Genomic DNA, 26,531 nt, shown 5'->3' with positions numbered 1-26,531 from the left:
TCGCCGCTGTCACCTCAGCAAGTACTTGCCCTAGCGCCGTTAGTGTGTTGGGCGCAGACATTTTGGTTTTCAGGACTGTTGGGTGCCAGATGTGAAGGTCTGTCTGTGCGGGTAGGGTTCTCCTGAGGCCAATAGACCTTCTCGAGCCCGGTTAGCAGGTTTAAACAAGTATTTTATTTGCATATACACCAGGGTGCAGGACTTTCCAGTCTCCCCTGTGCTAGTGATCGATTTTTCTTTCTGTCGTCGGGTGTGTGCGCTCTGCTCTCATCCGCCCTCCCCTCTCATGGCCGTGGCCCCTGGTGATAAAGGCCACAGGTGATTAGATAACCATCCCAGCTGGGCAATCTACACACCTGTCAGCTGGGCTTTGAAGCCGGGCCATACACACTCCATTCCCCCAGGAGGCGGGAAGACCACGACCCCCTCCACACAAGCAAAACGTGATCTTGATCAGACTCCAATATAAATGCCCATTGTGGCCCCCGATGTGGTCTTGACATCAGATAAAGTTAAAACAAAGGAAGAAATAAACAAGGAAGTGGCTTCTACTACAACTTTGCAAAATAAAAGTCACCACACCTTAAAAAAATAGTGTTTTTTTTTTACGTGAAAATAAATATAAATAATATAATATATGAAGGTATGTATATATGTAGTGTGTAATATATTTGTGAGGGTTGTAATCTTTTTATGGCTGTTAAGTAGAGGAGACATGGACATCTGTGTGGATATACGTTAGCTTGATTTTCCAACTCACTTACGCAATGTAAGCAAATACGCCACAATGTCAATGCATTCCTTTAACACTCGCTATTTCTTTGGAATCAAAAAATTTATATTAATGTATTACATATAGCTTTTTATTTGTGCACTATTGACTAGTCACCGAAAATTTGGCCGCCGAAAAAAATACTTTGCTCACTGAAACCGGTCGTTGTGTTGTGACGTAGCTCGCAAAAAGTCGCCTTCAGGTCGCATTTCTGTTTAGACTGAAGTCACATTTGAAAAGCTCAGATTCCAATGCATTTGTTTAAACTGGCAAAAAAAAATAGTTTTGGTGTGCAGTGTAAAGGCGACCTATGACCTTAGCTCCAGAATTCATGATTGTTTGATATTGTCCTTACTGCCACAAGTGGTGGGAAAGTGTATTACAACTGAGTGCGGCCTACATGGACCACAGCTGAGAAACTGATATACATCAGTGTTACCCCCAGAATATTTTTAGTTAAGGTGGTGTCTCTCCAGGGACAGGCCGACGGGGTAAGGGGCTGGGTGGGTGTAAGGAACAGTGTAATTTGGCCTGTCGCCACCATCACATCTCCATCTTATCGCTGCCTGGGAGGGAAATAGACTACAGACTGTGGTGAAGTAGGCCGGCTTCGTCGGGTGAACAAGCCTACAATTTTTGGTTGTGTTTTCCGCTCCGTATGCTGAATGGCAATATACGATATATATCTCAATATTTTTTCCTTTAGGTAAAAACACAACACAGATACTAAGTATGTCATTATTTTGTCTTAGTAAGTCAATATTTACTAAGTCAAAATAAAGACACTTATTTTGACTTAGTAAATATTGACTTACTAACACAAAATAATGACCAAGTCAGATTAATGACTTACTGTAAGTAAGCGTTTGCAATAAGCGTTTGAAAAAAAGACTTAACAGTGGGGCCACATGCTGACATATGGGGTAGCGGTAATGGAAGCAAGGGATGTACTGTATATTGTAGCGTCCCGGAAGAGTTAGTGCTGCAAGGAGTTCTGGGTATTTGTTCTGTTGTGTTACGGTGCGGATGATCTCCCGGAATGTGTTTGTCATTCTTCTTTGGTGTTGGTTCACAGTGTGGCGCATATTTGTAACTCTGTTAAAGTTGTTTATACGGCCACCCTCAGTGTGACCTGTATGGCTGTTGACCAAGTATGCTTTGCATTCACTTGTGTGTGTGTGAAAAGCCGTAGGTATTATGTGATTGGGCCGGCACGCAAAGGCAGTGCCTTTAAGGTTCATCGGCGTTTCGTACTTCTCCCTACGTCCATGTACCACTCCGTACAACGGCGTTTTAAAAAGTCATACATTTTACTTTTGGTAACCGATACCGATAATTTTCGCAATTACATTTTAAAGCATTTATCGGCGGTTGTTAGGGACAGACGCAGAAGGAGATTTTTACCAAAAAATTCTAAAGCTTTGTGATGTATCAGATATATCAGATTGTAGATTTTTTTTGTTTACCCTTCACGTTCATATTTCGCTGTTTGTTGCATTTTTGTTGTGTTTTGCTTGATTTTAAAATATGTCGATTGAGAGGGGGTGTGACGCTCATATTTTGTCAATAGTCAGTGTTTTATCCTCCATTGTTAATATTGTAAATCCCACATTCTTTATTTTTATGTAAATTCTGGGTGTCTTATTCTGTAAATTTTTTTTTTAATTCCATTCCGTTTTTAAGGCGATCTGTCATAACATTTTTAGCATTCAATCAGACATTATTTTGAGGTTTTGTGTTAGTGTTTCTAAAAATAGGTATACCGGCTCCCAGACACATGTTTTTCTCAAAATTTGGCCCCCTGAAGCAAATTAATTGCCCAGGCCTAGTCTAGAGGGTGCTCGCGGCCCTACAATATTATTATATATAAAAGAACTCAGTGTATTAAAACCTGTGTTTAAAGATTCTGATGTAAACAACGGGTGTCTGCATGCTAACAAGGTGTACTCGTGTACTAGGATCGTCTGCGAGATGACAGCCGGCTCTAGAGGAAGTACACCGGGCCCGGTCAAGCTTTGTGTGGGTGAATGCAGACCAGAACTTCGCGCACAATCCTCCCAGCTCTACTCCTTTGTGGTAATTGTGAGACTAAATGTGCGTTTCCTGCATGTGCAGCAGAGGAGAAGACACCTTTATGTAACCCAGTAATGATCCAGTAGAGGAGAAAACAATAGCAGAGCTTTTATTCTGAAAGATCTTGCATACCGTATTTCCTTGAATAGCCGCCGGGTATATAGTATGCGGCTGCCTTGAATTACTGCCGGGTGAAACTCGTTTTGCAAAATAATTAGCGCATGCTTAGTATTACCGCCGGTTCAGGATTAACGCCGGGTCAAACTCGTTTCGCAAAATATTATTTTTATTAGCGCATGTCTAGAATTTCCGCCGGGTGAAACTCGTTTCGCAAAATAATTAGCATAGGCCTAGAAATTCCGCTGGGTCAAACTCGTCACGTCACGAGTGACACTTCCCCTGTCATCATTTTCAAAATGGAGGAGGCTGATTTCAATAATTTGAAATCGCATAAAGGGAAGAAGATTTAGAGCTATTCAGTAGGATTTAAGGTCCAAGCTATTGAATATTCTAAGAAGAACAGTAAGCAGCTATGTTTTATTAATATACTGTAGCTGCATGTGTCAAATATGAGTCATTAAATGACTCCTGCCTCCTGGTGGTAGAGGCCGCTAGTGATCCTTCTTGCGACTACTCAGCTGCAGAAGAAGTGACAACAAGGAGCAAGAGTGAGCAGCGATCGTTTATTTTTTCCTCTCACTTGCACTTTTAACATGAAGGATTACATGTCTAAAATAAAACAGTTTTCTAAACTGGACTTTTCAATCAAAGCAGGAGGTAATAAAGGAAGATCTCTATCGAGACAGAGAGACTTTTAAAACTGAAGAAAGATAAGGAAGACTTCTATAAACAAGTTATCGATGCTTTTGATCAGAAGGAGCTGCGCATGAACTTTATTTATAAGTAAAGGTAAGACCATGATAACGTTTTTTTTTTTATATAATGTGCTTTTCATGATGGTATCCTTACATCACACTCAAATTTATAGGCGCAGGCCTAAATTTACCGCATGCCTTTTGTAAGCGCCGGGGTAAGAAGAGGTTTTAAAATAATTAGCGCATGCTCGCCTTTACCGCATGCCTCTGATAAACGCCGGAGTGAGAACAGGTTTTAAATTAATTAGCACCCTGGCAGCAATTCAGGGAAATACGGTATTAGTCATTGTGTTATTTATTAGCCTGCTGCTGAGATGCTCTTTCAGCCTTATTAGTCTGTGTGGGGTTTGCAAATCTGCTTACCTAACAGGCTGTTCCGCTAATCAAAGCAAAAAATATTGCCATCTTTCATTCTGAATCCTCAACAGACTCCTTCCATGCTGGCGCTAACCCCGGGCAGGGGGCCTGAGTCTGGGGGCACCAAGGTCACCATTGTCGGGGATAACCTGGACGCTGGTAGCTCCGTCAATGTTTACTTTGGGAATCAAACCTGTGAGCTGTACAGGTGAGTTAAATAATGATAAATGTACTATATGGAGGTTCATTTGCGTCTTTGTTAGTAACGCTTTTTTTTTTTTTTACACAAAATGTATGTAACTGAATTGTTTGTGTTTGAACTTAGCAAACAAATTATGCTGAGAGTTTCATTTAAAACAATCCACTGTATTTAAAATTCTGTGTAAAAAAATGTATGTAAAAAATTCAGTGTATAAAAATTCAGTGTAAAAAAATTAAATGTAAAAAATTAGCGTATTAATATTCCTGTAAAAAGATTAGTATAAAAAATCCAGTGCATGAAAATCATTATAAAAAAAATTCGGTGTAAAAAACCTCAGTGTATAACAACTGTTGTAAACAAATTCAGTGTAAAAAAAAATCAATGTTAGAAGATTCAGTGTAAAAAGATTAAGTGTTTAAAGATTCAGTATAAAAAATCAAGTGTTTAAAGATTTAGTGTAAAAAAATTCAGTGTATAGAAAATAATTGTAAACAAATTCACTGTATAAAAAATTGAGTGTTAAAAATGGTATTGTAAACAAATTCTGTGTAAAAAAATTAAGTGTTTGAAGCAGTGGGTCTCAAACATGCAGCCCACGGGCCAATTGCGGCCCGCGACACGTTATTTTGCGGCCCACACCTTGATATGACAATTTGATGCTAGTGCGGCCCGCGAGGTAAATATGAACGCACGAATGGCGCTTGACAGCATCATACTTGGCAACGCTCCCAATTTTCCCGGGAGACCCCTGAATTTCAGGACATCCATCTTCTGGAATTCCTGTCGATTTTTTACCAACCAACAATATTCAGGGGGCGTCATGATGGCAATTCACCTACATCCTGAATAAACAGCGTGCAAGCCCAGTCATATGTTGCATCTGACTATAAGGAACTCACGTGATTGGTAGTTTGCTGTAAAGTTAAATGTTCTTCCATCCATTTTCTACCGCTTATTCCCTATTGGGGTTGCGGGGGCGCTGGCGCCTATCTCAGCTACAATCGGGCGGAAGGCGGGGTACACCCTGGACAAGTCGCCACCTCATCGCAGGGCCAACACAGATAGACAGACAACATTCACACTCACATTCACACATATTTAGACAAAAATGTTTGGAAAATATGATAATATACTGTAATATTTGTTGCAATATTAGAAACTATTAAAGTTGAAAAGTCATGCAATTTTTAGCAGTACATATTAGGGGTGTAGGAAAAAATCGATTCGAATACGAATCAAATTGAATACGTTGTGCGATTCAGAATCGATTCTCATTTTAACAAACTACTACACAGCAATAACATAACAATGTAATCCAATTCCAAAACCAAACCTGACCCAGCAACACTCAGAACCGCAATAAAAAAGAGCAATTGAGAGGAGACACAAACACGACACAGAACAAACAAAAAGTAGTGAAACAAAATTGAATATTATCAACAACAGTATCAATATTAGTTATAATTTCAGCATAGCAGTGATTAAAAATCCCTCATTGACATTATCATTCAACATTTATAAAAAGAAAAAAAAAAACAATAGTGTCACAGTGGCTTACACTTTCATCACATCTCATAAGCTTGACAACACACTGTGTCTAATGTTTTCACAAAGATAAATTAAATGATATTTTTGGTTCGTTTAATGGTTAAAACAAATTTACATTATTGCAATCAGTTGATAAAACATTGTCCTTTACAATTATAAAAGCTTTTTTAAAAATATCTACTACTCTGTCTTGTTGGGGCCGGCTGGGTCTAGTCCCCTCATCCATTGTGGTAGCTTGGTGCTGCAGGTTGCTGCGAGTCGGCCAGCTGCTGGGGTAGTGATCTTGTGTGTCAGCATATCTGTGATCTTTTTTTTTTTTCCTGTGTGTATATATGTATGTGGAGGTATGTGTGTATATATATGTATATATGTATGTGTATGTATATATGTGTATGTATATATATGTATGTGTATGTATATATTTGTGTATGTATGTATGTGTATATGTATATATACATATGTGTATGTGCATATGTATGTATGTTTGTATGTGTATATATATATATGTGTGTATGTGTATGTGTATGTGTGTGTGTATGTATGTGTATATGTATATGTGTATGTATGTGTATATATACATATATGTATTGCATATTTGCAAGTATGTATGTGTGTATTGGTTGTACATACATATATATATATATATATATATATATATATATATATATATATACATATATATATATATATGTGTGTGTGTGTATTAATATATGTATATATAAATATATATATATATATATATATATATATATATATATATATATATATATATATATACATATATATATACAATTTATTTATTTATTTTGAGTTTTTTTTTTTTTAATATATAAATTATTAGTTTTTTGTTTTTTTTCGTTTTTGTTTTTTTTATCCCCCTCCATCAGGGAGGGACCTCAACAGGGCGGTTGCTGGTTGTTCCATCTCCATCGTTGGGGTCCCTGCGGGTGGGTGAGTGGTTCCCGCGGCCCTGCACTGGGTGGTCCTGTGGCGGCCGAATTGGGTGGGGTGGCCTGGTATGGATCCCAGGGATGGGGGGTGGGTCGTTGGGGCCCGTTTGCTGGTGGGGCGGGGTCGGTGTCCCGTCCGGTTGCGGGGAGTCTCTGGGTCACCCCGGGCGGGGCGTTCCGTCTTTCTGCCCGTGTGGGGAATTGTCGCTCACTGGCTTGGAGTCTGGCCGTCCGCTGCTTCTCCAGTGCCCTGTCCTCTGCCAGGCGCGTCTGTCTGCGGCCTGCTGCTGGCTCTTCCGGGCGGCCCGGTGGGCCGGGCTCTGGGGTTCCCTTCGCTGGCCGGCCTGGCTGCCCTTTTCCCTGTGCGCCGCACCTGCTGTTTGGGTTGGGCTCTCTGGGCGGCTGGGGCCGTACTCTGGCTCCCACGCACACTAGGAGTCAAATATATTGTACATATAAACACACATATACTCACACACAAACACACCGTTATTCATACGTACAAACATACATACATAGGTACCTACGCTCCCACATACATACACAAATACAGTACATACCTACATACTCCAAGTTTGTCCATCTACACGCACATTCATGGTACAAACATACACATACTGTACATATACATTTACTGTACAAAGTAACACACATGTCCAACTCTGAAACATTCAAAGCAGAAAAAACTTGTTCTAATTTAACTGACTCCTTACCCAGACCAGTAGTCTCGCATTTTCCATCTAAATCCGTCTTCGGGATGGAGGAAAGTGGTGTTCTGTGGGGATTAGCCTTCTGCTTTGTTTTTAGCCCCGCTCGGCATCCGCGTTTCCGATCACACCGCTGGCGTCTGCTCCGTAGACGGCCCCCGCTGCTACTAGACTCCCCTGCTTCACAGGCCGCTGGATGTAGCCGCCGACGTATTCCCATGCTAGTTAGCAAGTCTAGCACGCAAGTGTCTATCAGTCCAAAACGGCCCGATATGTCCACATCCAGAAGTGTCTGGCGGTCGTACGTGATCACGGACACAAACAAACAATCGGAAAATCCCCGTTACTGAGGTGGCTAACCATGATGCGTGCAGTTTATCAAAGCAACAATCAAACAATCGGAAAATTCCTGTCGTATCAATTCCTAGATATGGTCGTAACTATACTAAATGCACTGGGCATAATAAACACAACATTATTAATATTGCTACTACGAATAATTTGATCAAAAACTCCCTAAAACAGCCCTCTACCTATAATATAGGTTTTTTAAACATAAGATCATTGTCTCCTAAAACGTTGTTAGTTAATGATATTATCAGAGACAACAATCTTAACGTCATCGGTCTCAGCGAAACCTGGCTTAAACCAAACGACTTTTTTGCGCTAAATGAGGCATGTCCTCCTAACTTTACACATGCGCATATTGCCCGTCCGCTCAAAAGGGGTGGGGGGGTCGCACTAATATACAACGAAAACTTTAACCTTAGTCCTAACATAAATAATAAATATAAATCGTTTGAGGTGCTTACTATGAGGTCTGTCACACCGCTGCCTCTACACCTGGCTGTTATCTACCGCCCCCCAGGGCCCTATTCGGACTTTATTAATGAATTCTCAGAGTTCGTTGCTGATCTAGTGACACACGCCGATAATATAATCATAATGGGGGACTTTAATATCCATATGAATACCCCATCGGACCCACCGTGCGTAGCGCTCCAGACTGTAATTGATAGCTGTGGTCTCACACAAATAATAAATGAACCCACGCATCGCAACGGTAATACGATAGACCTAGTGCTTGTCAGGGGCATCACCGTTTCCAAAGTTACGATACTCCTGTATACTAAAGTATTGTCCGATCATTACCATATAAAATTCGAGGTTCAGACGCATGTTCGTCAAACTAATAATAATAATAACTGCTATAGCAGCCGCAACATTAATACAGCCACAACGACAACTCTTGCTGACCTACTGCCCTCGGTAATGGCACCATTCCCAAAGTATGTGGGCTCTATTGATAACCTCACTAACAACTTTAACGACGCCCTGCGCGAAACCATTGATAACATAGCACCGCTAAAGTTAAAAAAGGCTCCAAAAAAGCGCACCCCGTGGTTTACAGAAGAAACTAGAGCTCAGAAATTATTATGTAGAAAGCTGGAACGCAAATGGCTCACGACTAAACTTGAGGTGCACCATCAAGCATGGAGTGATGGTTTAATAACTTATAAACGCATGCTTACCTTAGCTAAAGCTAAATATTACTCAAATCTCATCCACCGTAATAAAAACGATCCTAAATTTTTGTTTAGTACGGTAGCATCGCTAACCCAACAAGGGACTCCTTCCAGTAGCTCAACCCACTCAGCTGATGACTTTATGCAATTCTTTAGTAAGAAAATTGAAGTCATTGGAAAGGAGATTAAAGACAATGCGTCCCAGCTACAACGGGGTTCTATTAACACTGACACGATTGTATATACGGCGGATACTGCCCTCCAAAATAGTTTCTCTCGTTTTGAGGAAATAACATTAGAGGAATTGTTACAACGTGTAAATGGAATAAAACAGACAACATGTTTACTTGACCCTCTTCCTGGGAAACTGATCAAGGAGCTCTTTGTATTATTAGGTCCATCAGTGCTAAATATCATAAACTTATCACTCTCCTCGGGCACTGTTCCCCTAGCATTCAAAAAAGCGGTTATTCATCCTCTTCTTAAAAGACCTAACCTCGATCCTGACCTCATGGTAAATTACCGACCGGTGTCTCACCTTCCCTTTATTTCAAAAATCCTTGAAAAAATTGTTGCGGAGCAGTTAAATGAACACTTAGCGTCTAACAATCTATGTGAAACCTTTCAATCCGGTTTCAGGGCAAATCACTCCACGGAGACAGCCCTCGCAAAAATGACTACTGATCTATTGCTAACGATGGATTCTGATGCGTCATCTATGTTGCTGCTCCTCGATCTTAGCGCTGCTTTCGATACCGTCGATCATAATATTTTATTAGAACGTATCAAAACACGAATTGGTATGTCAGACTTAGCCCTGTCTTGGTTTAACTCTTATCTTACTGATAGGATGCAGTGTGTCTCCCATAACAATGTGACCTCGGACTACGTTAAGGTAACGTGTGGAGTTCCCCAGGGTTCGGTCCTTGGCCCTGCACTCTTCAGCATCTACATGCTGCCGCTAGGTGACATCATACGCAAATACGGTATTAGCTTTCACTGTTATGCTGATGACACCCAACTCTACATGCCCCTAAAGCTGACCAACACGCCGGATTGTAGTCAGCTGGAGGCGTGTCTTAATGAAATTAAACAATGGATGTCCGCTAACTTTTTGCAACTCAACGCCAAAAAAACGGAAATGCTGATTATCGGTCCTGCTAGACACCGAACTCTATTTAATAATACAACTCAATATTTGACAACCAAACAATTAAACAAGGCGACACGGTAAAGAATCTGGGTATTATCTTCGACCCAACTCTCTCCTTTGAGGCACACATTAAAAGCGTTACTAAAACGGCCTTCTTTCATCTCCGTAACATCGCTAAAATTCGCTCCATTCTGTCCACTAAAGACGCTGAGATCATTATCCATGCGTTTGTTACGTCTCGCCTCGACTACTGTAACGTATTATTTTCGGGTCTCCCCATGTCTAGCATTAAAAGATTACAGTTGGTACAAAATGCGGCTGCTAGACTTTTGACAAGAACAAGAAAGTTTGATCACATTACGCCTGTACTGGCTCACCTGCACTGGCTTCCTGTGCACTTAAGATGTGACTTTAAGGTTTTACTACTTACGTATAAAATACTACACGGTCTAGCTCCATCTTATCTTGCCGATTGTATTGTACCATATGTCCCGGCAAGAAATCTGCGTTCAAAGGACTCCGGCTTATTAGTGATTCCCAAAGCCCAAAAAAAGTCTGCGGGCTATAGAGCATTTTCCGTTCGGGCTCCAGTACTCTGGAATACCCTCCCGGTAACAGTTCGCGATGCCACCTCAGTAGAAGCATTTAAGTCTCACCTTAAAACTCATTTGTATACTCTAGCCTTTAAATAGACTCCCTTTTTAGACCAGTTGATCTGCCGTTTCTTTTCTTTTTCTTCTATGTCCCACTTTCCCGTGTGGAGGGGGTCCGGTCCGATCCGGTGGCCATGTACTGCTCGCCTGTGTATCGGCTGGGGACATCTCTGCGCTGCTGGTCCGCCTACGCTTGGGATGGTTTCCTGCTGGCTCCGCTGTGAACGGGACTCTCGCTGCTGTGTTGGATCCGCTTTGGACTGGACTCTCGCGACTGTGTTGTATTCATTGTGGATTGAACTTTCACAGTATCATGTTAGATCCGCTCGACATCCATTGCTTTCCTCCTCTCTAAGGTTCTCATAGTCATCATTGTCACCGACGTCCCACTGGGTCATTATTGTCACCAATGTCCCACTGGGTGTGAGTTTTCCTTGCCCTTATGTGGGCCTACCGAGGATGTCGTGGTGGTTTGTGCAGCCCTTTGAGACACTAGTGATTTAGGGCTATATAAGTAAACATTGATTGATTGATTGATTGACATTCTGTACGTATATAAGTACATATACATACATACACTACTGCACATAATCACGTTTCATCTAACATATACAAACCCTGTTTCCATATGAGTTAAGAAATTGTGTTAGATGTAAATATGAATGGAATACAATTATTTGCAAATCCTTTTCAACCCATATTCAATTGAATGCACTACAAAGACAATATATATGATGTTCAAACTCAAAAACTTTATTATTTTTGCAAGTAATAATTAACTTAGAATTTCATGGCTGCAACACGTGACAAAGTAGTTGGGAAAGGGCATGTTCACCACTGTGTTACATCACCTTTTCTTTTAACAACACTCAATAAATGTTTGGGAACTGAGGAAACTAATTGTTGACGCTTTGAAAGTGGAATTATTTCCCAGTCTTGTTTTATGTAGAGCTTTAGTCGTTCAACAGTCCGGGGTCTCCGCTGTCGTATTTTAAGCTTCATAATGCGCCACACATTTTAGATGGGAGACAGGTCTGGACTGCAGGCGGACCAGGAAAGTACCCGCACTCTTTTTGTTACGAAGCCACGCTGTTGTAACATTTGTCTTGCTGAAATAAACAGGGGCGTCCATGATAATGTTGCTTGGATATGACAACATATGTTGCTCCAAAGCCTGTATGGACCTTTCAGCATTAATGGTGCCTTCACAGATGTGTAAGTTACCCATGCCTTTGGCACTAATACACCCCTATACCATCACAGAGACTGGCTTTTGAACTTTGCGCCGATAACAATCCGAATGGTTATTTTCCTTTTGGTTCTGGAAGACACCACACCCTCTGTTTACGAATGTAACTTGAAATTTGGACTCGTCAGACCACAGAACACCTTTTCACTTTGCATCAGTCCATCTTAGGTGAGCTTGGGTCCAGCCAAGCCGGGGGCGTTTCAGGATATTGTTGATCAATAGGTTTCGCTTTGCATAGTAGAGTTTTAACTTGCACTTACAGATGTAGTGACCAACTGTAGTTACTGGCAGTGGTTTTATTAAGTGTTCCTGAGCCTACGTGGTGATATCCTTTACACACTGATGTCGGTTTTTGATGCAGTACCGCCTGATGGATCAAAAGTCCGTAATATCATCGCTTACATGCAGTGATTTCTCCAGATTCTCTGAACTTTTTGATGATTTTACGGACCATAGATTGTAAAATCCCTAGAATCCTTGCAATAGCTCGTTAAGAAATGTTGTTCTAAAACTATTCGACAATTTGCTTACAAAGTGGTGACCCTCACCCCATCCTTATTTGTGAATAACTTAGCATTTCATGGAAGCTACTTTTATACCCAATCATGGCACCCAACTGTTACCAATTAGCCTGCACACCTGTGGGATGTTCTATACAACTGTTTGATGAGCATTCCTCAACTTCATCAGTATTGATTGCCTCCTTTGCCAACTTCTTTATCTTGTGTTGCTGGCATCAATTTCTAAAGTTAATGTATAGTTGCATAAAAAAAGAAAAGTTTATCAGTTTGAACATCAAATATGTTGTCTTTGTAGCATATTCAACTGAATATGGGTTGAAAATGATTTGCAAATCATTGTATTCCGTTTATATTTACATTTAACACAATTTCCCAACTCATATGGAAACGGAGTTTGTATTAACGTTTTTGCCCTAGGGTAAACTGGGTAACACATGGCACACTGACAAAGCTTAACCTATTGTTACTATTACAATCTACAAGATTAATATAGGTTGCCTCTCTCTCTTCCCCTCCATCTTTCGGTATTCCTTTTTTTATTTTTTTACTTCTCTAGTTATCATTATGTATACGTATTGTTGCATTTGAACAACTGTATTGTTGATAATAGAGGTAATCTATTGGTATTGTTCATGATCAATAGCGCTTTTTCTATTGGTATCTGTATTGTTCTAGTTGTAGTGTAAAAATGCTCATTGTCATTTCTATATTATTATTTATTTCGCTAACTGTTTCTTTGCTATCACTTTTACGATCATATTTGTACATATCGTATGTGCTGGTGTTCTATTGTTGTTGATATTTTGTTGTTATTGTTGTGTTTGCTGTTGTTGTTTTGGTCTCTCTGTTTAATCCCCCTCTTAGCCCCACACTTTCCCCCTTTCTATTCCCTCCTGCTACGGCCCGGCTGCACCAAATGAATATATAAATACATTTAATAGAGTCAAATTCAAATAAGGCAACAAGAGAAGTATCCTACACTTCTCTTTTGTAAAGTAAATCTGAACAGCCGATATTGGCATCTACATCAACTATATGATTTGCCTGAGAAGTTGGACAGGACACACAAAAAAAAAAAAAAAAAAAGAATAGTGTCACAGTGGCTTACACTTGCATCACATCTCATAAGTTTGACAACACACTGTGTCCAATGTTCACACAAAGATAAAATAAATCATATTTTTGGTTTGTTTAATAGTTAAAACAAATTTACATTATTGCAGTCAGTTGATAAAACATTGTCCTTTACAATTATAAAAGCTTTTTAAAAAAAATATACTACTCTGCTTGCATTCAGCAGACTGGGGTAGATCCTGCTGAAATCCTATGTATTGAATGAATACAGAATCGTTTTGAATCGGAAAAATATCGTTTTTAAATCGAGAATCGCGTTCAATCGAAAAAAATCGATATATTATCAAATCGTTACCACAAGAATCGATATTGAATCGAATCGTGGGACACCCAAAGATTCGCAGCCCTAGTACATATACTTTTTTATGTGAAAATGAAAAAAATCAATTACATTTAGTAAAAAATGTAAGTACTTTATTGACACATATCCTTTCCAGGTGTTTTACGGGCCAGATAAAATTATGTCGCGGGCCAGATATGGCCCTCGGCCCTTGACTTTGACACCTGTGATGTACATCAACAATATGATGTGTCTGGCTGGACAGGATGGATTTTTAAAAAATATGTATATACGTTTGATTATAAATCGATGAAAATCAATAGAAATAAAATAATTGCGATTAATCTGAAAATGTTTTTTTTTTTAAAACCTTATTACTTTAGCAGCAAAATACATGGGATTTCACAAACAATTTCGTTACGTGTTTTATGCTACGGTAGCCATGGAAGTTCTATAGTGGAAAAAAAAAAGCAACTCTTCACATGCATGGTGCTTGAGAAGTCTTCCTACTTTACTATATATGTATTTTTTAATGAAAAAGACCAATACCGATAAAAATGCCAAATATTGTCCCAGCTGATCTCTACTAAGGACGAGATGGGACACACACTAACTGATCTTCTAGGCCAGGGGTGTCAGACTGGTTTTCATTGAGGGTCACATCGCAGTTATGGTTGCCCTCAGAGGGCCGCTTTTAACAATGAGTAATATACGTATGAATATACATGTATATATGTAATACATTAAAAATATATTTTTTTACGTAAGCTGGAAAAAAAAAATTAAATTTTACTTTAAAAACGTGCAGCTTAGTCACCAGAATTTTACAGTAAAAGCAGTGTTTTTTTTATACAGCATATCAAAAATGGAATAAATACAATGGAATGGAGAAAAAATACCACTTTTTTTAGCGGTAAAATTCAAGCCATGTTTTTTGTTTTTTAACCAAAACATGGTGTTGTTTTAAAGTGGAACATTATCACGGTTTCAGAAGGGTTAAAACCAATAAAAATCAGTTCCCAGTGACTTATTTTATTTTTCGAAGTTTTTTTCAAAATTTTACCTATCATGGAATATCCCGAAAAAAGGCTTTAAAGTGCCTGATTTTCGCTATTTGTGAAGCCACCGTCCATTTACCTGTGACGTCATCCAGTGATGCAAATACAAACAACATGGCAGATAGCACAGCAAGATATAGCGACATTAGCTCAGATTCAGACTCGGATTTCAGCAGCTTAAGCGATTCAACAGATTACGCAAGTATTGAAACGGGTGGTTAGAGTATGGAGGCAGATAGCGAAAATGAAATTGAAGAAGAAACTGAAGCTATCTAGCGAATATCTATTGACGCTATTCGGCGATCGCCTTCTAACCAACGATTGAGTGTCGCAGGATATCCATACATCTCTGTGCCATGTCTGCCTTAGCATCGCCGGTAAAATGTTCAGACCAAACGATCGGGACTTTCGTATCTTTTGACACTGGAGCAACTTAAACCCGTCGATTGGTAAGTGTTTGTTTGGCATTAAATGTGGGTGCAGGGAAAGGCTTGATGCAAATATAGCTAGAAATGTACATACAGCTAGCCTAAATAGCATGTTAGCATCGATTAGCTGGCAGTCATGCCGTGACCAAATATGTCTGATTAGCACATAAGTCAATAACATCAACAAAACTCACCTTTGTGATTTCGTTGACTTTATTGTTGGAAATGCATCTGCAAGATATCCATACATCTCTGTGCCATGTCTGACTTAGCAACGGCAGTAAAATGTGCAGACCAAACGATCGGGACTTTCGCATCTTGTGACACTGGAGCAACTTAAATCCGTCGATTGGTAAGTGTTTGTTTGGCATTATGTGGGTGTACATTAAAATTGTGGCATTACATTTGTATGTACAAATGTACATACAGCTAGACTAAATAGCATGTTAGCATAGATTAGCATGCCGTGTTAATCGATACACACTCCACGTAAGTCAACTTGAATCCGTCCCTGATCGTGTTGTTACACCCTCCGACAACACACTGACAAGGCATGATGTCTCCAAGGTACGGAAAACAGTCGAAAAAACGGAAAATAACAGAACTGATTTGACTTGGTGCTTGTAATGTGTTTGAGAAAATGGCGGTTTGACTACCTATGTGACGTCACGCTGTGATGTCATCGCTCCAAGTGCGAACAATAGAAAGGCGTTTAACTCGTCAAAATTCACCCATTTAGGGTTCGGAAATCGGTTAAAAAAATATATGGTCTTTTTTCTGCAACATCAAGGTATATATTGATCCTTACATAGGTCTGGTGATAATGATCCCCTTTCATGTATTTTTTTTTGTTTTTTAATGTTTTGGTGTCTTACTGTATATGGAAAAAAATGGTTTCAACGTTGATTTTACGGTTAAAAGCTCAGTCGGCGGAATTTAACCGTAAAATCTATTGTCGATTTTGCAGTCTCCAATTTCATTGATCGTTTGTTTTGAAATGAAAAGTCAAGTAGATATTTAAGTACAGTATTTACCTTTAAATGGTAAATGGGTTATATTTGTATAGCGCTTTTCTACCTTCAAGGTACTCAAAGCGCTTTCACACTATTTACACATTCACCCATTCACGCACCCATTCACAAACACTGATGGCGGTAGCTGCCATGAAAGGCCCTAACCAGAACCCATCAGGAACAAGGGTGAAGTGTCTTGCTCAAGGACACAATGGACGAGATGAGGTTGGTAGAAGGTGGGGATCGAACCAGTAACCCTCAGGTTGGTGGCATGGCCACTCTCCCAACCGCGCCACGCCGACCTCGGCGTTATTTTAACAAAAAATGTTTTTGGAATACATGATTATACTCTGATTATGATAATATTGAATTTTAAAGACATGCAATTGCATGCAGTTCATGATTGTTAATGGCAATAGGGAAAGAACACATACATTTAGTAAGAAAAGATTAAGCATTTTATTAACGCATATTATTTCCAAGCGGGCCACATAAAATAATGTGGCGGGCCTTGAGTTTGACACCTATGTTCTAGGCTCATACATGTAAAGCCAATATAAAGCAGGAATAAATCCCTCTTTCTGGTCCTTCGACAGGAGGACGACTTCGGAGATTGTTTGCTTCTCAGCTCCATCTGTGACTGGAGCAGGACCGGTGCAAATCAGTCTGAGGGTGGACTGGGCAAAGGTCCCCTGCAGTCTTTCCTTCGAGTACATAGAAGACCCCACCGTCCTGCGCATCGAGCCCCTTTGGAGCATTACGAGGTCAGTCTTATTGCTGTCCGATACAAAACACTTATGTCAAATGACTCTTTTAGTAGCAAAACATTTGTTATAAACTTGGGCTGTTATCTTTAATAACTTTACCTTTAACAGATAATTTTCAAGTTTTTAATACAAAACTCAAAACCAGTGAAGTTGGCACGTTGTGTAAATGGTATATAAAAACAGAATGCAATGATTTGCAATTCCTTTTCAACCTATAGTCCATTGAATGGACTGCAAAGACAAGATATTTAATGTTCGAACTGGTAAACTTTGTTATTTTTTTGCAAATATTAGCTCATTTGGAATTGGATGCCTGCAACATGTTTCAAAAAAGCTGGCGCAAGTGTCAAAAAAAGACTGAGAAAGTTGAGGAATGCTCATCAAACACTCATTTGGAAAATCCCACAGGTGAACAGGCTAATTGGGAACAGGTGGGTGCAAGGATTGGTTATAAAAGCAGCTTCCAGACATTCACAAACAGGCATGGGGCAAGGGTCACCACTTTGTCTACAAATGCGTGAGCAAATTGTCGAACAGTTTAATAACAACATTTCTCAACGAGCTACTGCAAAAAATGTGGGTATTTCTCCATCCATGGTCCGTAATATGATCAAAAGTTGCAGAGAATCTGGAAAAATCACTGCACGTAAGCATAATGCCCATGACTTTCAATCCCTCAGGTGGTACTGCATCTAAAAGCGACATCAGGGTGTAAAGGATATCACCACATGGGCTCAGGAACACTTCAGTAAACCACTGTCAGTAATTACATCTGTAAGTGCAAGTTAAAACTCTACTATGCAAAACCAAAGCCATTTATCAAAAACACCCAGAAACGACGCCCGCTTTGCTGGGCCCGAGCTCATCTAAGTTAATTTAAAGTTAAAGTACCAATGAATGTCACACACACACTAGGTGTGGTGAAATTTTTCCTCTGCATTTGACCCATCTCCTTGATCACCCCCTGGGAAGGTGAGGGGAGCAGTGGACAGCAGCGGTGCCGCGCCCAGGAATAATTTTTGGTGATTTAACCCCCAATTCCAACCCTCAATGCTGAGTGCCAATCAGGGAGGTAATGGGTCCCATTTTTATAGTCTTTGGTATGAACTCACAACCTACCGATCTCAGGGCAGACACTAACCACTAGGCCACTGAGCTGGATGAATTGATGCAAAGTGTTAAAGTGTTCTGTGGTCTGACGAGTCCACATTTCCAAAAAATTTTGGAAACTGTGGATATAAGGACCATCCGTGTTATGCTTGTTCGGCATAGTAATGCCAAAAATTGTCCCCTCGTGGATGCGTCGAACGATGAACACAGCAAAGGTAAGAATAAGTGAATTATTAAATAACAAAAGGAGCTCTAGAACCAAAAATACTGGAGCTAGTAGAACAAACAAAGGACGCTAACATGAAAGCTAGGTATACAAATAGACAAACTAAAACTGGGCCGAAGGCACACAAAAAGGAAAAACAATTCTTCAGCGTGAGAGCTAGAATAATACTAGGGCTTAGCGTGAAAAGCTAGCAAGATTATACCGACGGAAATTGAGCAGGCGTAACTTGTTGCGTGAAAGCAAATTGGATAGCAGTTGTAATGTTGCATGGAAGCAAATGTTGTTGTTCGTCCCAGGCCGAACAACAAAACAGGCAGGAATATATAAGGCAGGTGATTAGTGAGGACAGGTGTGCAGGACCGTGAGTAGCACGTGAAACTCGTAAGCTACCATGGTGACCGACTAAACAGGAAATAAGAGGATCAGACGGAGAGTGAAACAAAAATGGGTCAATAAACAATAATATGTGGAGATCCGAAAAGCGGATCTCAACAATCCGGACTCTTATAGGCGCAAAGCTCAAAAGCCAGCATCTTTGATGGTATGGGGTTGTATTAGTGCCCAAAGCATGGGTTACTTACACATCTGTGAAGGTACTAGACTGGCCTGCCTGTAGTCCAGACCTGTCTCCCATTGAAAATGTGTGACGCATTATGAAGCCTAAGATACCACAACGGAGACCCCGGACTGTTGAACAACTTAAGCTGTACATCAAGCAAAAAATGGGAAAGAATTCCACATGAAAAACTTCAAAAATTGGTCTCATCAGTTCCCAAACATTTACTGAGTGTTGTTTAAAGGAAAAGCCATGTAACACAGTGGTAAAAATTCTCCTGTGACAACTTTTTTGCAATGTGTTGCTGCATTAACTTTAATGTTGAATTCTAAGTTAATGATTATTTGCAAAACGTATTTACAGTATATTCAATTGAATAAAGGTTGAAAATTATTTGCAAACCATTGTATTCTGTTTTTATTTACCAATTACACAACGTGGCAACTACACTGGTTTTTGGGTTTTGAACTTGGTCTATCTCTTTAAGTAGAGAACATTCACTGTTGACCAGCAATTAGCTAAACAACCAATGAACACAGGTTTCTGGCCTCCAAGAACTGTTTTTCAAAGCCACACCGACCCCATTGACTTTGTATGCTCCACTTGAGACATGCTAATGAGATCTATCACTTTAGGCACCTTGTATCATGGGGGCAATCTTCTGACCAGACTGATCATGTCAAAAACACAATGAAGTTTTCACTCTCTTTCGAGTCTTCTGACTTTTAAAGAGGTTTATCTGGGATGATTAGGGGGCACCTTGCTCAAACGGGATTTGCTGGCGGCACTCACAGCCCAACTGCTGGTTTTAGATGTGTAAAGTTTTCATGCAGGATTTGCAGCTTTTTGAGATCCGCGACTCGTGTTTGCACGCCGAATACGCCGTTTAATTAGAGGAGCCTGGCATAATGAACGCCAGACACATTTAAAAGGGTCCCAGGTTGATCAGCGTCGCTAAACAAATGTGAGTCCGTGCACGCAGATGAGTCAGACTTGCTGTTACATTTCCTCAATCTCAGAGTCTGTGGCAGCCCAGGTTGGTCGTCAGAATCCCCGATTGGATGTGCGCTCGCCACTGAAAGATGGATGGTACTAAGTCGCTGCTTTGAAATCCTTAGCACATCCTTCACGTGTATTGACAATTCTTATAGGCCTACTGAAACCCACTACTACCCACCACGCAGTCTGATAGTTTATATATCAATGATGAAATATTAACATTGCAACACATGCCAATACACCCTTTTTAGTTTACTAAGTTACAATTTTCAATTTCCCGGGAGTTTCGTCTTGAAAACTTTGTGTAATGATGACGTGTACTCAAGACGTCACGCGTTTTTAGGAAGTATGAGCGCTACGCACACACACAGCTAAATGGCTTCTGATTTAACGGCATAATTACACAGTATTTTTGAGATTTGTGTTGCTGAATCTTTTGCAATTTGTTCAATTAATATTGGAGAAGTCACAGTAGCAAGATGGAGTTAGGAAGCTTTAGCCTTTAGCCACACGAACACACGGTTATTCCTTGTTTAAAATTCCCGGAGGTGAAAATTAACTATGGATCAGAGTGCGGTCAAACGAACATGAATCTAGACCACATATCAACCAGCAGCTTTCGGTGAGAAAATTGGGGTTAAAAAGTCGCTTCTTACCGGAGAAAAGCTGAGCTTGTGTCGTCCATAGCTGCCGTCGACTTCCCTGAGACACTGCGCGTCAACACACCCGTGGAGACACCCTTCCGACTATCAGGTAATATTAAACTCACTAAAACACTAGCAACACAATAGAAAGATAAGGGATTTCCCAGAATTATCCTAGTAAATGTGTTTAAAAACGTCGGAATCCGTTCCAATGCATTTGCGTTGTTTTTTTTAACTCGTTTTTCAAACACAAATCTTTCATCGTCGCTCAAATTAATGGGGAAATTGTCGTTTTCTCGGTCCGAATAGCACTTTTTGTTGGATGCTCCCATTAAAATCAATGTGAATATGTGAGGAGCCCCCACACTTGCCACGTCATCGTCTGCGACTTCCGGTAAAGGCAGGGCTTTTCTCTTAACACCGACAGTTGCGAACTTTATCTTGGATGTTCTCTACTAAATCCTTTCAGCAAAAATATGGCAATATCGCGAAATGATCAAGTATGACACATACAATGGACCTGCTATCCCCGTTTAAATACGAAAATCTCATTTCAGTAGGCCTTTAAGTTAAATACTCACAACATTCTTGTTCTTCTTTGAAAAGGTCAATGAAAATAAGTCCCGATGTGTCTGTTTTCAGAATATATATTTATTTCCCGCGGAAATGAAACTCATTGCCGTGTCCTTTTACAAAATCAGAGTACAAAATTCACACTTTAGGCATGTGATGCATTTGACTGAAAAATGAATTCAAAATACCTTAATTGTTTACAATCTTAATTGTGTCTGTGACAAGGCAGTGAAACGTATGACCAAACAAAACAGAAGTCATCATCAAAGTCAGTTTTGGTGAAATTCCAAATAATTATGTGAAACTGAAAAAATAAATAAATAAAGTGTTGTTAATGTAATTTAGCGCTAACTAATTATAACCATGACATATTTTTAAAATACACTAGGGCTGGGCGTTATGGCCTTTTATTAATATCTCCATAGTTTTAGGCTCGATACACGATATATATCTCGATAATTTGCCTTAGCCTTGAATGAACACTTGATGCATATAATCACAGCAGTAGAATATCAATCCATCCATCCATTTTCTACCGCTTATTCCCTTTCGGGGGGCACTGGCGCCTATCTCAGCTACAATCGGGCGGAAGGCGGGGTACACCCTGGAGAAGTCACCACCTCATCGCAGGGCCAACACAGATGGACAGACAACATTCACACTCACATTCACACACTAGGGCCAATTTAGTGTTGCCAATCAACCTATCCCCAGGTGCATGTCTTTGGAAGTGGGAGGAAGCCGGAGTACCCAGAGGGAACCCACGCATTCACGGGGAGAACATGCAAACTCCACACAGAAAGATCCCGAGTCTGGATTTGAACCCAGGACTGCAGTACCTTGGTATTGTGAGGCAGACGCACTAACCCCTCTGCCACCGTGAAGCCCAGCAGTAGAATAGAATAGAATAAAATAGAAGAATAGAATGGACTTTATCAAGGCTGCAACAACTAATCGATTAAAATCGATTATAAAAATAGTTGCCGATTAATTTAGTCATTGATTCGTTGGATGTATGCAATATGCATGCGCGGAGGCTTTTTTTTAAATTATTTTATATAATTTTTTTCCCTAAACCTTTATTTATAAACTGCAACATTTACAAACAGCTGAGAAACAATAATCAAAATGAGTACATAACAGTACAAAACCGCGCCAGGGCGGCGCTGAGCCTATGTCTCATGTGGTGGCAGTAAGCCAGCCAATGATGTGTCATGTGCAGCTCACGTGACCACGCCTTCTCCTTTGTGGAAACGTTCGAAAAATGGCGGAGGGAAACAGTACAGATAGTTCAGCGGAGAATTATCTTGAGGTTATTGCTTCAATTGAGAAAAGTGTACTACATATTTCGTGCAAAGTGTCGGAACACGTTACTTTAAAGACTTCAAAGAAGACATTTCCTATAAAACGGGCAGCATGCACGTCGCGTGGCACAAAAGGACAACATTGTTACGGCAGCACCTGAAGAAGATGAAGGGAAGAACTCATGGTACGTAACTTTTTAATTTCATAGTCCGAGTATATTGATCCGTTGTGTCCGTCTTTGTGTGTTTTTAATCTTTTGTTAACGAGGAGATTTTTTTCTGGAAGCGCAGCAGCAACTGTTGTGTAGTAACTTTCAGAGTGTTAGGAACTGTATGGATGGTGCGGTGACTTCATTTTCTGTGTTGTTTTGAGTGGCAACAGGCATTCATTCATAAGTTCAGCTTTTTTTGTGAGTAACTTTAACGTTATGTCTTTTTTGCATTGCGGGGTTGATAATGTGTCTCCGGCACATTGCACTCTGTTTTCAGAGGGACAACACACGTATAAACGTAACGGACAGAAATATCTCAGGTTGGTTTCATAATGGATCAATCTAGCCGGGTCCAATAAAGCTATATAAATCTATTTAGACTTGAGTGACGCTTTAGTATAACTAAACATTATGAAGGTGCTGGAATATTTCATGCTATTATTCAGAGGTAGCCTAAAGTGAATCCTTTATTATTCACAACAGAAACGTGTACTATATCTGATCCAGTTCTGATCTAATGAGTTACATTTCTGTGTTGTTATTGGTGTATTCTGCAACTCCAATGTCCATTTATTTAATTTAGCTGTTTTTTAAATGTGGTGACGTATTTGTCTTTTATGTCAGAAATTATTCATTAAATCAACTGGGTATGTATTGAGTTACATGTAAATGATGCTACTATGTACATTCATAGTATGGTTTCTCTCATTTCAGAAAGAAATAAGGCAGCATTAGAGACTTGGTACAAAGGAAGGTGTGCACACCACAGCAAGCGACTGCACTGACTGGTGCTATCCTGAATATGTTACTAACTGACATGAGGCGACTATTAATGGTGGAGGATGAAGATTTTAGACAAATGATTCACGTCCTCAACCCTGGTTACACTCTTCCCTCGAGGAACCATTTTACCAAACTGATGGAGAGGAAGTACGAGAGAACATTCCATGCAGTGTAGACTGACATAAAAGCCACTCAGAGCAAAATTGCTCCCACTACTGAGCGTGGACAAATGTAGCCTACCTTGGCAATACATGGCACTACATTGGAGAGGAATGGAACCTGAAGTCAATCTGCCCCACTAGAGGAAAGACATTCAGCATCCAACATTGCAGAATGGTTGGAATAAGTAGTAGCCAGGTTTGAAATTCCCCTAAGCAAATTAAAAAAAAAAAAAACATTTTTGTAAGAGTTGTCTTGTTTTATTTGGCAAGTCGAAAGGACATTGTGCCAGAACAATTTCCCTTGTGGATCATTAAAGTTTGTCTAAGTCTAAGTATGCTGTTTTTTCAAAATAAAGTATTGGAAAGGATAGAAATGTAGTTTGTCTCTTTCATCCGATTATTAATCGAATAATCGAAGTAATAATCGACGGATTAATCGATTATCAAATGAATTGTTAGTTGCAGCCCTAGACTTTATTGTCATTATATTTGCATATAACGAGATTAAGGACTCCAACTTAAGGTGCGGTAGTGGTAAAAAATATGGGCACAAGAGGTAATAAAGGAAAAACTAGCAATTGAAATAAACAGACTACTATCCAATAGAAATAATAAGTAGTCATGTACAATATACAAGACACTATAGAAATACAAATATTTATATAGTGCAGTAAGATGATTCTATGTGTCTACATTGAAACATTATTCTTAATACTGCATTAATATATGCTCATTCTAAACTTTCATGCAGAGACAGAAATCACAACTAAGTCAATTTACCAAAACTGTATTTGTTAAACAGTTATTAAGAAGTGGAGCAAACATTCATATCATTTCCAAAACAGAAAGTGCAAGATTGTCAGAGACATTTCAAAACAAGCTATTAGTGCACTTTTATGCATGATGTCAGATGACATATCAAAACAACACTAAATTAAAGTGCACTTTTTGTACAGAACGCCACTATAATAGTTTAAACCATATAAAGTGCACTTTTGTGCATGATGTCACACGAGATATTTCAATAACTGTCGAATAAAAATTAGCTGCATAAAAGGAAATCAAACAGTGTATGTCCTTCGCTATGTGGTAGGTTACTGTGGACGTTATCTCCTTCGGTTTTAGACTATTTGTTTCATACGGTGTTGATCTGGATATGGTTGCTTGGGCATTTTGTTGGGTGTGGCACCGGCTGAGATGTTGACATGTGGAGTTTCAAGCACTTCTCATTTTCTAGCGGCTGACTTTTCAAATGGTGCTACACATTAGCAATGCTGCTACTTTTTGTAGCAACGCTTTTGCCGCATACTCGTTCGACATCTTCCCGCTTGAAGCCAAACCACTGCCAGACGATGGACTCCCTGCTGTTTTTCTTGGGAATTAATTCTTCCTTCATTTGTTACCAGATTCGCACCTTCTTTCTCTCGTGTCACCACTCGTACCGTACCGCTAGCATCACAGCTAATGTTACCCATGTCGCTAGTTGTCTGCTCCGCGATAGCGTGTGACGTTGCACGCGCAACAGTATGTGACGTATGTATGAAGGTGCGCTTGTGAGAAGCAGGGACAAGAAAGAATGAGAAATGCCTGTAGTGTAATGCCCGCAGCTGAAAGAAACTGCGTGAGGACGTATACTTGAATATCACGATATAGTTATTTTCTATATCGCACAGAGACAAACCCACGATATATCAAGTGTATTCGATATATCGCCCAGCCATACTACACACCAAAGCTAACTATCAATCAATCAATCAATGTTTATTTATATAGCCCTAAATCATTAGTGTCTCAAAGGGCTGCACAAACCACAACACAAACCACTACAACATCCTCGGTAGACCCACATAAGGGCAAGGAAAACTCACACCCAGTGGGACGTTGGTGACAATGATGACTATGAGAACCTTGGAGAGGACCGCTTTTGGTCCCCAGGCGACCAAAAGCAATGGATGTCGAGCGGGTCAAACATGATACAGTGAAAGTTCAATCCATAGTGGATCCAACACAGCCGCGAGAGTCCAGTCCAAAGCGGATCCAACACAGCAGCGAGAGTCCCGTCCACAGCGGAGCCAGCAGGAAACCATCCCAAGTGGAGGTGGATCAGCAGCGCAGAGATGTCCCCAGCCGATACACAGATGGTGGCTTTTGAACTTTGCGTCGATAACACTGTGGATGGATCGCTTCCCCTTTGGTCCGGATGACACGATGTCGAATATTTCCAAAAACAATTTGAAATGTGGACTCGTCAGACCACAGAACACTTTTCCACTTTGCATCAGTCCATCTTAGATGATCTCGGGCCCAGAGAAGCCAGCGGCGTTTCTGGATGTTGTTGATAAATGGCTTTCGCTTTGTATAGTAGAGCTTTAACTTGCACGTACAGATGTAGCGACAAATTGTATTTAGTGACAGTGGTTTTCTGAAGTGTTCCTCAGCCTATGTGGTGATATCCTTTATCAGAATCAGAATAGTTTTTATTGCCATTGTTTGAGAACAGGTTCACAAACTAGGAATTTTTCTTGGTGCAATCGTGCAACATAGAAGACATATAAGACAGTATAGGTAATAAGATGAGCTGTAAATGAGCTATGGGATCTTGTTCTTGTTCATGTGTCTGATGGCCAAGGGGAAAAAACTTTTCAGGTGGCGGGAGGTGTGGGTCTGGATGGACCGTAGTCTCGTGCCTGAGGGGAG

The 26,531-nt window shown here is 40.1% G+C and overlaps 1 protein-coding gene across 3 annotated transcripts in view; it reads left to right on the top strand.

The window, feature by feature from the left end:
* The window catches only part of LOC133542108 (plexin-A2-like), a 372,047-nt gene that overhangs the window by 265,045 nt on the left and 80,471 nt on the right, over positions 1 to 26,531 (top strand). Inside the window, exons 14-18 of one of the 3 annotated variants that reach the window (XM_061885963.1) lie at positions 2,731 to 2,848; positions 4,149 to 4,285; positions 17,096 to 17,263; positions 20,845 to 20,910; positions 23,605 to 24,183. In XM_061885963.1, the coding sequence (XP_061741947.1) occupies positions 2,731 to 2,848; positions 4,149 to 4,285; positions 17,096 to 17,263; positions 20,845 to 20,863 (442 nt within the window). In that variant the 3' untranslated portion in view covers positions 20,864 to 20,910; positions 23,605 to 24,183. Of the gene's footprint in view, positions 1 to 2,730; positions 2,849 to 4,148; positions 4,286 to 17,095; positions 17,264 to 20,844; positions 20,911 to 23,604; positions 24,184 to 26,531 lie in introns of those variants that run through there. The other 2 variants (XM_061885972.1, XM_061885956.1) reach the window with 2 other exon arrangements.

Source organism: Nerophis ophidion, linkage group LG02 (assembly GCF_033978795.1).
Source record: "Nerophis ophidion isolate RoL-2023_Sa linkage group LG02, RoL_Noph_v1.0, whole genome shotgun sequence".
NCBI classification, from domain to species: Eukaryota; Metazoa; Chordata; class Actinopteri; order Syngnathiformes; family Syngnathidae; genus Nerophis; species Nerophis ophidion.
This window is presented reverse-complemented; position numbering and strand designations above follow the sequence as displayed.